General features: G+C 49.5%; 5 protein-coding genes across 5 annotated transcripts; 2 read left to right on the plus strand and 3 right to left on the minus strand.

Annotated features, from left to right (window-relative positions):
* Positions 1 to 33: 33 nt before the first annotated feature.
* Positions 34 to 1,572, plus strand: GLRG_09478 (FAD binding domain-containing protein; the record flags this gene model as incomplete). The annotated part of the gene is made up of 3 exons (XM_008100163.1): positions 34 to 240; positions 300 to 573; positions 632 to 1,572. The coding sequence occupies 3 exons, from the start codon at positions 34 to 36 to the stop codon at positions 1,570 to 1,572; spliced, it is 1,422 nt and encodes a 473-aa protein (XP_008098354.1).
* Positions 1,573 to 2,240: 668 nt separating this feature from the next.
* Positions 2,241 to 2,846, minus strand: GLRG_09479 (cupin domain-containing protein; the record flags this gene model as incomplete). The annotated part of the gene is made up of 2 exons (XM_008100164.1): positions 2,241 to 2,626; positions 2,693 to 2,846. 2 exons carry the CDS (start codon positions 2,844 to 2,846, stop codon positions 2,241 to 2,243), a joined length of 540 nt encoding a protein of 179 aa, XP_008098355.1.
* Positions 2,847 to 3,510: 664 nt separating this feature from the next.
* GLRG_09480 (fungal specific transcription factor domain-containing protein) lies at positions 3,511 to 6,335 on the plus strand (the record flags this gene model as incomplete). Its single annotated transcript, XM_008100165.1, has 9 exons — positions 3,511 to 3,594; positions 3,696 to 3,796; positions 3,860 to 4,128; positions 4,210 to 4,722; positions 4,838 to 5,030; positions 5,087 to 5,239; positions 5,297 to 5,772; positions 5,822 to 6,043; positions 6,112 to 6,335. The coding sequence occupies 9 exons, from the start codon at positions 3,511 to 3,513 to the stop codon at positions 6,333 to 6,335; spliced, it is 2,235 nt and encodes a 744-aa protein (XP_008098356.1).
* Positions 6,336 to 6,821: 486 nt separating this feature from the next.
* GLRG_09481 (FAD dependent oxidoreductase domain-containing protein) lies at positions 6,822 to 7,190 on the minus strand (the record flags this gene model as incomplete). Its single annotated transcript, XM_008100166.1, has 1 exon — positions 6,822 to 7,190. The coding sequence occupies one exon, from the start codon at positions 7,188 to 7,190 to the stop codon at positions 6,822 to 6,824; it is 369 nt and encodes a 122-aa protein (XP_008098357.1).
* Positions 7,191 to 7,969: 779 nt separating this feature from the next.
* On the minus strand, positions 7,970 to 10,167 carry GLRG_09482 (uncharacterized protein; the record flags this gene model as incomplete). Its single annotated transcript, XM_008100167.1, has 6 exons — positions 7,970 to 8,753; positions 8,808 to 9,029; positions 9,076 to 9,587; positions 9,653 to 9,736; positions 9,790 to 9,915; positions 9,970 to 10,167. 6 exons carry the CDS (start codon positions 10,165 to 10,167, stop codon positions 7,970 to 7,972), a joined length of 1,926 nt encoding a protein of 641 aa, XP_008098358.1.
* Positions 10,168 to 11,659: the final 1,492 nt, after the last annotated feature.

Below are 11,659 nucleotides of genomic sequence, written 5' to 3' on the forward strand. Positions count from 1 at the left end.
TTCTGATCGCCGTCTGTCCTCCTCTCAGTCAGGATGAAGCTGTCCTTGTCCCTACAGTTGCTGGTCGTGGCAGTCTCTGCCCTCACAACAAGGGTGCCCAACGTCGCCGATGAAATTAAAGCCCGCCTCTCACCATCGTCCTCGGTGGCGGTTGACCTTCGGGCAAGATGGAGTGCCTTCAATGCGCCGGTCCCGGCCATCGTGGTTAATGTGACTACAGAGAAGGACGTTGCCGCTGTGGTAAGCCGCTTTCCTGAGACTAGAACTCACCGAACCCCGTTGCTGACATCCAGCTATAGGTTAAGTACTGCACCAAGCGTAGCATCCCGTTCACCGCCCAGAACGGCGGCAACGGCTGGGGGAAGACCTTCAACCTTGGCACCAACGGCGTCCTCATCAACCTGGCTGGCTTAAACGCTGTGACCTTCAGCAAAAGCAAGACAGAGGCAACCATTGGCGGCGGTGTCATCATCGGCGATGCGATCAAAGCAGCGAATGCTGCCGGAGTCCTGGTCCCTACCGGCAACTGCAACTGCGTGGGCACCCTTGGCGCCATCCTCGGCGGTGGTTACGGTGCGTCAGACTCGGCGTCTTGTCCCTACACCGACACCACAGACTAAAGCGCTCCTAGGTAGTCTCATGGGCGAAGTGGGCTTCGGAGTCGACAACGTGCTCTCGATGCGCGTCGTCATCGCAAGCGGAGAGTTCTTCACTGTCTCGCCGACTTCCTGCCCTGACCTCTTCTGGGCTTTTCGTGGTGCCGGCCCCAACTTTGGCATTGTCACATCCGCCACGGTCAGAGCCTTACCCACGTCGACCCAGGAGCGTACCGCATGGACCATGAACCTGGTCTTCTCGCCAGGACAGCTCACGCAGGTCGCACAAGCGATCCAGGACCTGCCCCTGAAGCCCGAACAGTTTGTCTTCCTCATCCTCACGAACACGGGCCCACCATCCAACGCGCCCGCTGTTGTCGTCACGGGATTCCTTAGGAAGGGCACAGAGGAGACCGGCCGCGCCGCCTTCGCGCCGCTGTACGCCCTCGGCCCGACTGCCAACAGCAGCGGCGTGGCCGGGTACGAGGCCTGGAACACGGCCAACGATGCGTTTTGCGCGCGCGGCGACAGGAAGCCGGGGTTCAGCACGACCATCAACCACATGCAGCCCGAGAAGTGGCCGGCGATCTGGGACATGTACACCAAGTTCCAGGCAAAGGCGCCGAACTCGGCCATGCTCATCGAGCGCTACAATCTGACAAAGGCCCGGGCCGCCCCCAAGGGCTCGGCGGCCCTGCAGGAGGCTCTGAGGAGGGACGCCTTTGCGCAGGCGATTGTGATCCCGTGGTACACGGACGCTGCGCTGGACGCGGAGGCGCTGGATTTCGGGCGCAAGGTGCGAGATATTTGGAGTTACACCGAGACGGCGACGAAGAACCCTACGTACGTCAACTTCGCCCACGGAGACGAGATGGCCGAGGCGATTTACGGGTCGAGCCTATCCAAGTTGCGGCAGCTGAAGAAGACGTGGGATCCTTTGGGCGTGTTTAATCAGTGGTTCAAGGTCGGGGCATAGTCTTGTATCACGTCAACAAGAACTCGATCTCCAAAACAGACCTCAGTACTGAGATGCTAAACACATAATGCATTCACGGTAAAAAGACGGCGTCAACTGAATCATCCCGTTCGGGAAGTCAAAACGTAAGAAAGATTGGAATGAGAAACGTCGGCCTTTTCAATAAAACGTCATATCTAAGCCAAGGTAGCACTTTTGAAGGGCAGAAAATTCGCTTCATTTACTGTGACAATCATGCTGACAGCTAATTTGACGCAAAGTTCTCTACGTCCAGGTCGGCTTGCGATAGAATCCCAAGCTCTCGAGCATGGGTATGTCGTCAAACCGATAAAAGTATGCCGCAGCTTCGACCTCCTCGTCCGCAGTGCGCTGGAAAGAATACCACGAGGGAATACAAAACGTGTCACCTTTGTTCCAAACAAGTGTCTTTTCTCCGATTTTAGTCTGACCGAAGCCCTCAATGACATGCTATATATAGATGATGCAGTCTCCTGAACTTGAGGTGACTGTGTGCCAGGGTTCAAGTGTGTTGCGCAGCCCCCGAGAACCTTGCTGATTATATAGGTGAACGGGAATTAGCCAACGTGGTAGTAGATTTGGCGCCATTTCATGTACTAACCTTCTAAGCTATCTGTACGTAGATATCTTTTTGTAGTATAATGGCCTTTCTAGGAGTCTAATGCTGCTTTCGTTCTACACCAAGGGAAGACGGTTGGTGACTGAGACGTATCAACATCCTCTGCGGGATACCGCGGAGATGAGTAGTGCTCCACGAAATGAACGGGAAAGTGAGTGAAGTTAGGCAAATATAAGCCGTCGAGCCAGATCATCGGGCCGGATCCGTCTTTTCCATGATCATGCCCATTCCAGCTTGGAGTTAACAAGACATCTCCACGGGTCATCTGGATGCGCTTGCCATGGACTGCAGTGAAGCCGCCAATGCCTTCAATGATGAAGCGCATAGCAAAGGCAGTATGACGGTGAGCTTTGGCCGTCTCGTTGGGCATAACTAGCTGCAGCCCAGCGTACAGGGTATCTGTGGTGTAAGACGCGTCTGATGTCTCCGGTTAGACGACCGTCTTATTATTTTCAAATCTCAGCTTTGGTGGTCATAACGCACCCCTTGATGGATTCACAAACATCAAAACCCTACGCTCGGCCTGTTGCTCCGATACAAGGCGGCCCGCCTGTAAGAGTGCCGGCTTAATATCCGAGTACTTCCAGACATGGGGCGTGCATCGCGGATTGGGCAGAGGCGGGTTAAATCTGCTCATTTCCAGCCAAAGAGGCTTTGTGTGGCTAGCCGTCGCCGCCTGCAACAAGTGAGAAGTCTCATCGCTGACTGCTTTAGTTTGGTTGGAGGTTTTGGTAATGGTTGTACAAGGGCATAGCTACGAACTGTGTTCAGCGATGGAAATGCGCTGACAGGTCAAGGTTGGGTTGCCAAATGTCTGAAGGATGCCTCTGTTTTCTTTTTCTTTTTTCTTCTTCTTTTTTTTGTAGAATATAGAATATTATTCAATACGGCGTTCTGAAGATCAGTTCATGGGCTTGATGAAGCTGCGCACAGATCCTACTGTTGGTTAGGTTCTGGTGGCGTTCCAAATTTAGATTTGGATATATAGCCAATTGACAGCTCCAATAATAAGCCGTCAAAGCAGCAACGACTCCCAGACGTGTCGGGGAGTTAAGGCTTTCGCCGATGCGATATAGCCAAACACTACGGCCAGGGATAGACCAATACGCCGATCAACTGAGAACGGAATAACAGCCCATTCATCGGTTCTCTCAAATCTCCTAAGCCCCCGCTTTCTCCTTTTCACTCAACCCCGGGGACTTGATTGTATCTCTTTCTAAATCCCCGCTACTAATTACCACTCTTTGTTTTATCGTACGACAACCTAGAGGTAGGCGAAAGGGTTTCCGATGGAGCACAGTATGCCCGGGTCATCAGACGCCACAACTCGGAAGCGGAAGCGCATCCCGATCGCTTGTAATTCGTGTCGTGTCCGGAAGTCAAGAGTGAGTACCAGGCTACAGGATTCCTGCTTGGTCTCTCCTAGTCCGCCAACTTGCCGTATCTGGGTGATATCGGGAGGCTGATTCGACTGGCATGGAAACAGTGTGATGGTGCTAGGCCACAATGCTCTACTTGTGTCGAACAAGGGTTAGATTGCGTCTACGCGGCCAACTCGGGAGCAAGTAACGCCCTGGTTCCGAAACAGTACGTTGCTGCTGTTTACGTCTTAGAATAATCGATTCGGTGCGTGTCTGACTAGGTGACTAGATATCTCGAGCAAGTTGAACTCCGTTTGGCAGATGTTGAAGAGGAAATAAGTCGACTAAAACGGCTCATCCCACACTCATTTTCCGACGAAAAGCAGCATGCCACTGTGTCACACAGAAACTCGTGCCGCGCCGATGACTGTTCGGAAAGCGCACAGGCGGGGGAGTCTTTGAACGCCGAAAATAGAAGCATCACTGGCATAACTCCTGACACAACTGACGGTGTCGGCACAATCGAGTTCACCACTGATGAGAGCTGGGCATATTTTGGTATGGCCGTAACACACTCTGGGTTTCCGGGTTTCCAGCCGTCAGGTCCTTCCACATATACTGATTGATTGATGTTTCTAGGACCCTCTTCCAATATTGCCTTTATGAGGATCATCCGCCGCACACTGGACCACTTGCTTCGCCAGACACAACGGACACAAGAAGGAGTGACTTCCTCTACGCCATTACAAAATACCGAACAACATGTACTCGCTGTGTCAAGGTCGCAGTCGCCGATTGACGACTCGTTCGATCCGAGAAAACTGGAAACGGCTTCAGAAGCCTCTCGCTTGCCACCCGAAGATGAGGTTATCCGTCTTGTCCGCCAATACTTCGGCGATGCAGGAATTCTCTTTCCCTACATCCACGAAGAGAGTTTCTGGAAGGCATTCGCGTACTATCGATCTATCGGGATGCGCAATGCAAGGCACTCATGGCTTGCTTTGTTGAACATTATTATTGCCGTAGCTCACAGCACTACGAGCTCGGCCAATATTGGTTTGGGCGATAGACAAGCTATCTCGGATGTTCACTACCGGAGGGCCAAGTCTCTTTTTATGACTGAAATGATGACGGGATCTAATCTTGAATCAGGTATTATTGCATCACGTATCTCCCTGTGCTTTTCAGAAGAAATGAAAATGGTTTTGCATCATGCATACGGTGCAGGACAGACTTGAAAACAAGCCATGGTCTAATTTGTTTACAGTACAGGCTATGCTCCTGATGTCACAATACCTGCAAGGTAGCCAGAGATCTGTTCAGACATGGTCTATTCATGGACTTGCCGTTAAAGCTGCGCTGGAGTTGGGATTCCATTCAGAACTAGCCCTCCAAAGATTCGAGCCGCTCGAACGAGAAACGAGAATACGAACGTGGTATGGATGTATTTTACTAGACAGGTTCGTTTACTTGAATTATCTATTCTGCCCACCTCTCTTCTCTGACACGATCGCAGAACACTTAGTATGACGTTCGGCCGCCCGCCCATCATCCCGCAGCATATGATCCGTATTCCTCTACCGCAGCATTTTATCTCGTATCCTAAAGTACCTAGCATCTCTAGGTGGTCCCGTGAAGAAGACAGCACCCTGTTTTGGAATGCCTCCATGTCCGTCATTAGTCCAGCCATCTTGTCTCATACACATGCTGATGGATAATTCATCAGAACTCTTTACGGGGTTACCGCTGCCGTTATTGAAAACCTTTACGAGAGCAACGTTGGGTCGACTTCAGCAGTTTCCGTAACCCATATTGTGTCTTCTGTAATCCATATCGGACAGAAGCTGGGCGATTGGCAAGCTTCTTTGCCTTTGTCGATGCGACTGGTAGAACCGAGTGAGGTGGCCAATCCTGATGCAAAGCCGGTGCAACTGAAGCTTCGAGTCGTATTGACACTGAGGCATCACAACCTTCAGATCCTTTTACATCGGCCTATCCTGGACCGCTGTTTACAGGCATTGGATGGAGGTACTAAGTCCACACAGGAAGCAGCAACCCTAGAGCAAGCTTGGCATCTAAGCAAAACTGTGTGCCTTCGATCTGCAGAAGCAACTATCCGTTTAGTGGAGGCGTGCAAGCTGGCAAACGATGCACAGCCAACTTTCTCTTTCCTTGGAGCTTGGTGGTTTACCTTATATTTTAGTAAGTCTGACCCAACTTTCTGCATGATTGTTACTAACTGGTTTGATAGCTTTCAATGCCTCCCTGACGATTATTGCGCTGAAGCTCATAGAAGACAGCTATGCTTCCACCCCTTATAACCACTCCTATGCGGGAACAGTAGCAAAGCTGGAAGAAACACTGAAGAGCGCTGTCAGTTGTATCGCACGCATAGATACCAAAAACCCAACGGTCGAAAAGTGCGCAAAGTTTACCGCGACCCTGATTTTGACGGTACAAAGCTTACATATGGGTAAGTCTAGTCATAGTTGACCAAACATTAGTACATACTGATGGCTAATGAATAATCAAAATTCCCAGGGCGTGATGACGCCAACGTATTGTCATCAAGTACAACAACCATCACTGATGAGAATGGGGTAAATCAAAACACGCAGATACTGAACAATGGTGGGTTGGACGAAGCATTTTCCGACTTGGTCAATTACCTTCCACAGAATTTCAACGACTTCTCCGCCGCCAGCGCGCCATTCGCTATGTCCGAGTTGATGAATGATTCTTCTACTGGCGATCTGTTCTGGTAGACTTCAAACGATTTGATGTACATGCAATGGACGCCTACTAGATGGCCTGCAAAGAGTTCTACTTGTTGTAAATACGTGCTGAGGGAACCGGTTCGTAAAATATCTCGGATGGTATCACTTAAAAGAGAACAGTTGATTTCCGAAATCATTCGTCCGCATTCCTCTTGTCACTGTATCGCATGGGCTGGTGGACGAACCGTCGTTTAATTGCTCGGCTTTTTCATGAAGTCGTCTGGTAGCGTTCGGGAGTGCTCACATGCGGAGTAGAGAAGCTCTGATTAGAGGTGCGAATAATCAATATGTTGCTTTGACTGGACTGACAGCAAGCAACGCCATTACCATCCTCAACGCCGACGGCTTTCGGTGCCTTTTGACATTTCAACGTTTTTCCCATCCTGTATCAAGGTTCGTTTCTCGAACTATCATAATCAAGTTTGAAACAAAGTGGAGTGGAGAGCTGCATATTTCATTTTGGTTCTGGTTTATCTACGAGATGATCTCATTGTGCCAGGTTGGGTCTGGTCGGACACCGCCGACCGCGTGAGTCGCACGCTTCCATTGTTCCAACATTGTTTCCTCTGCATCATAAGCATAAGCCCATTCTTGTGTCACAGGGTCGGACCACTGGTTCGGGCTGGAAGCGAACTTGCGACCATGTACTTCGGGTTTCATCGCGGCATCTCTGGCTCGCTGCTCAGGTCCATCCTTGAAGTGCAACAGCAAAGCGTTGATCATGTTCGCCTCTTGCATCATGGAGGTCCTTGTCTTGCGTTCCTTTTGGAAAATTTCAAATGCAAGTCGCAGCTGCCCCACGGCTTGAGACACTGCGAAGAGCCACTGCCAGAGCAGCGCCATCCTCGACTGCCATGGCTGCACCCTGTGACGTGTAAGGTAACATAGCATGAGCTGCATCGCCGAGAATCACCAAACGGCCAGATTCTGCCACCCAGTTCTCCAGAGACGTCCCCGCCATCAAGGGCCACTTGACGGTAGTATCGATCAAGTCAATGCTTTTAGTGAGTCTGTTACAAGCTCAACAAAAGTCAACGGCGAAGTGAGACAGAAAGAGAGGACAAGTGATCTAGTCTTTGATTGTGCCTATATTATCTCGTATCTCCCCTTCGGAACGACACTACAAAAGGGTTCAGTCATTATGACGGGAACTCCAGGTGGTAAGATTTGGAAATAAGTAAATTAGTTGAAGATACTGCAGCTAATAAAACATCTCTTGTAGGAGTTAGTGCCGGTTGTAATCCACCACGTTGGCTTGCACCTGGGACGCAGATAGAAGTTAGCATCACTAAAATCGATACACTGAGAAAACCGGCGCCAAGTTTGCATAGGATATAAGCTAGGACAAAGGGTGAACTTGACTGACAGAGAAACGCTTGACTACAATATGTCTGGCGGAGTATTTAGTTGTTTATCACTCATATGACATGCAAGATCAAGTGAGGTTTGAATACTTCTCAATAGCGTCATGTTTGCACTTGACACATGGGATTTAATGAGATCTTTGTTCTTCATTACCAAATTCGAACGCCAATCATTATTTCAATGAACAGCAAACTTAGAAGTATTGGGAGTTGATCATTGCTTCTCTTACACCATCCTTATGTACTACAGAACCCCGTCTACCAAACCTCCCACTTTGTGTGCTTGCCAATGGCACATAGTCGGTTGAATAGTGCATCCCTGTAGGGAAGAGCAGTCACAACAAAATGGTTTCCCTCTCGATCAACAATCCTCAAACTGTCGTAGATCTGTCCATCCACTGCCCAACCTGAAGCGAGTTTGGCCTTCATGCCATAGCCGGAGTGCTTCCTGAGTTGGGTGATGCTGTCGATATTGATAGTCCAAACTGTGTTGGGATTATCCTCGGTGATGGAATTCTTATTGAACATCACAAACCCAGCAGCCGCGTTGACATAGACAAAGCCCTTTGCCCCTTCATAGCGGGCGCTGAATTCCACAGGTCCGATAGTTTGCTCCTCATCCTTAGATGATGGCAAAGCACCGACACGCGTCTTTGCATTCTTGGAGCCGGCCTTGGCTCTTATTTTGTCAACAGTGCTGGTTGCTTTGGCCACCTCCTTGGCACCACCTTTCAAGAGGCCAAACATCTTTTCGCGTTTGCTTCCGTGTCCGACAACTTGCTGTACTTCTGTATCTTTACCACCAGCATGATCTGCCATTTCCGCGTCCCGCTCAGCAACATTCTCGAGTTGGCCTTGTGATGCACCCAAAGGCTTATCACCCATGGATGCAGAGATGACATCATCGTCAATGTCTATAGGTTTGTCCGGAGGGGCATGCCTCATATGTTCTGGTGGGGGAATGGGAGCTCTGTTTGCCTCACCAACCCGGAGAAGCGTTAGGGCCAGCTGATTGTTCGTCGGTACTCCTTTGAAGAGTGTGCTGGAAACAAGTTAGTGATTTTCTAATTGTCAATTTATGGAGGAATCTGAATACTTGTTGATATGGATAGACTCGGTCCACCGGTGAGTGTTCGAATAGTGGTAGCACCAGGTAAGTAGAGGATCGCCAAATATTGCAACACCAAAAGCCAAACTCGTGCATCTGATGACTGTGTCCCGAGATAGAAAGATTGATGCAGCAGCCAAGGGTAAAATGTAAGCAGCTAATCGCCTTTGATGGTGTCGCTGGTCGAAAGGAGGTGTAGGAACCAGAATACTAAACATATCAGTACAGGTCAAACAAGTACGAATGATGAACCAACTTTGATAAGCGTTCCCAGAAATCAGAGATCAGTATAATCATGTGCAGTAATGGAGTCATTTGCTCCCATACTTTCTCCTCCATCGGTGCCTTGGTCTTATCTTGAGATGGTCTATCCATCCCCTCGGCTTTGTCCTTGACAACGGCCATGGTTGTTACGTCAAATTGAGGTTTAAAACCTTGTTCGCTCGATCCATCAAATTCGTTTGGGGCGCCATGCGGGTCTTTGCCAGTCAGTAAGTTAGTGGCGATGGCTGAGACACTCGTAATGAAATTGCTGGCTTCGTTCTCAACAGACTCGCCCTTGAGGTTCTGAGGAGCACCAGTTGCAGCGTCTGTTGACCCGAGTGTGCCGCCCATAGGCTTCGCGATACTACCGTCACGAATGTCGACCATGGCGAGTGGTGCGGGCGGAAAGAGGATCGTGCGAGCTCTGGGTGACAAAATCAAGGCAATGACTGCAACCACGAAGAGCAAATTTAGGTAATCCAGGAGCCATGCAATGAAATAAGCCTAGCGCCGTTAAAGTCATGTTATGTCGGAAGAAGGGAAAGGATTTGATGATGGGAAGGGCTCACAATGCAGAATGCACCTGTCCTTCGTGGTTCGCGCCATGAGCGAAGCCGTGCTATAGTCTTTGCAAAGGAGAAAAGCCCAAGAACCTAGAGGATCAAGTAAGACCATATAACAACGTATAAAGAGCATGGATACCTACCAGTCCCATGTAGAGCCTTTCCATTTCACTACGAAGTTTGTTCGGAGTGTTCTCCAAACCCTCCGCAACAGTGAGGTCCAGGCCGCCATAAGGGATTTCTCCTGCGCTCCTCACTTCGTATAGTGACTAATGATTTTTAGACTCAATGCTTCATTAAAAAATGAATGGAAATATAATAACCTTATTGAGCCGTCGCACAAGTACCCAAATGTCTTCATTATGTGTGCCACGGATCCAGGGCTCAGCGTCGTGGTCAAGTTTCTCGTTCCATCCTAGATCATAAACTGATCGATCCTCACTGAGCTTTTCAGTGTTCGTATGGACAATATGGGACGATGCTAACGTATGGGACTGCGTTTGAGATTGATCGCAGCTCATCTTGGCAGTCTGGAGGTCGGGTACTAGGATCAATGGCTCGATGAGAAACGATGATAAGGTTGGTTGTCGCTGTACGGGGCGCTGGCCATCTTATGAATCAGTTATCTCGATTTAGGCGAGAAAGCCCGTCATCGACTGGAGTGTGAGGCCAACCGGGATCGTCAGGGATAAAGATGGCTGAAGATGACGACTCGATCACGTCACATACAACAGCACATCCCCTGTTTAGCGAACGTTGAGCCGTCGGTCTACCAATAACGTGTCATTGACCTGTCACCACATGGGATTCAGGCCAGTAAAAAGTAGACTGAGACACCATGTCGCCGAATTCGATTTCTGGGCCGTGCCAGTGGGATATTTCCATCACAGTAGACTGGGACCTTAGCCTAAAGGATTCGATGGCTACATCTTCATCTGACGCATAAGTCACTGCCTGTTCACACGGGTCTGCCATGCCCCCGAGTAGGTAGCCAAAAGTGTTTGGCCGACAGTATTGATATCCAATGAGTTTTCCGCCTCCTTCAGAGATTGCGCAACTGCTTTACTGCCCCTCTCAACCGTATCAGCTCCGTAAGCTGACATGATCTCCTCCTGGTTAGTCGTCTTGTCAGTGCCTCTTAATTGCACGAGCCCAATAGTTTACTTCTGCCCATCGATAATGGCATGTTGCAATCTTTGTCCACGGACTGAATGTCACATGAGCAAATGGCGATATAGTGCAACGAGGGATGGATGTTGAGTTTGTGATCAAGACCAGACTTCCAATGCAACATAGGATGAGCAGAATCTCTAGCAAGTGTAACTCTGCTATGGTGCGTTTCCCATGGGCTTGGTAGCCAGTACTTCATATCGTCGAAGTAGCAGGCGCTATCTCCGGGCCTCCTCGAAACTTGGTTCTTTAAGACCCGTTGAGACGGTCTCTAGCAACTAGACCATGATCTTGTTCGCTAGTTGAATTCCCTCTGCGACGTCGAATCTTAGTTGGTGGCATAAATGGTCAAGGGAATCGTTGCTGAGCAACTTGAATCCCTCTACCGTACAGAAGTCACCAGAGGTTTATAATTCGTACACAGTGCTGGGGTGCTTGATAAAATGTCTAGCCCACAAGTGACTCTCTGCGTAAATGTCCAGAGACCAATGCAACTGACATGATGAGCGCTGATATGGCCTAAAAGTACAATCTTCCTGATTACGGCTTGAAGAGATCTTTTTCTTGCGCTCTTGCGCTCTTGCAAGCTTGTATCAACTATATCAGCCACACCTTACCCGGATTCAGTGTAGGAGTAATTGCCGCGTAAGAATAATCCAGTCTGGAGCAACTCTAGAGGTCGGCTTTTGGCGAGAGTCTGATAAGCTTGGCAAGATGTTGCTCGGATCGAGTCCCTCTGAAACGTGTTTTCTCCCAAAATTTCGCCACATAGAATATGACTTTGGTCAGACTGCCGTTTAGCAATTCGGCGAGAGCTGGGTATCTGTGCATCATCTGCACAAG

Source organism: Colletotrichum graminicola, assembly GCF_000149035.1.
Source record: "Colletotrichum graminicola M1.001 genomic scaffold supercont1.49, whole genome shotgun sequence".
NCBI lineage: Eukaryota > Fungi > Ascomycota > Sordariomycetes > Glomerellales > Glomerellaceae > Colletotrichum > Colletotrichum graminicola.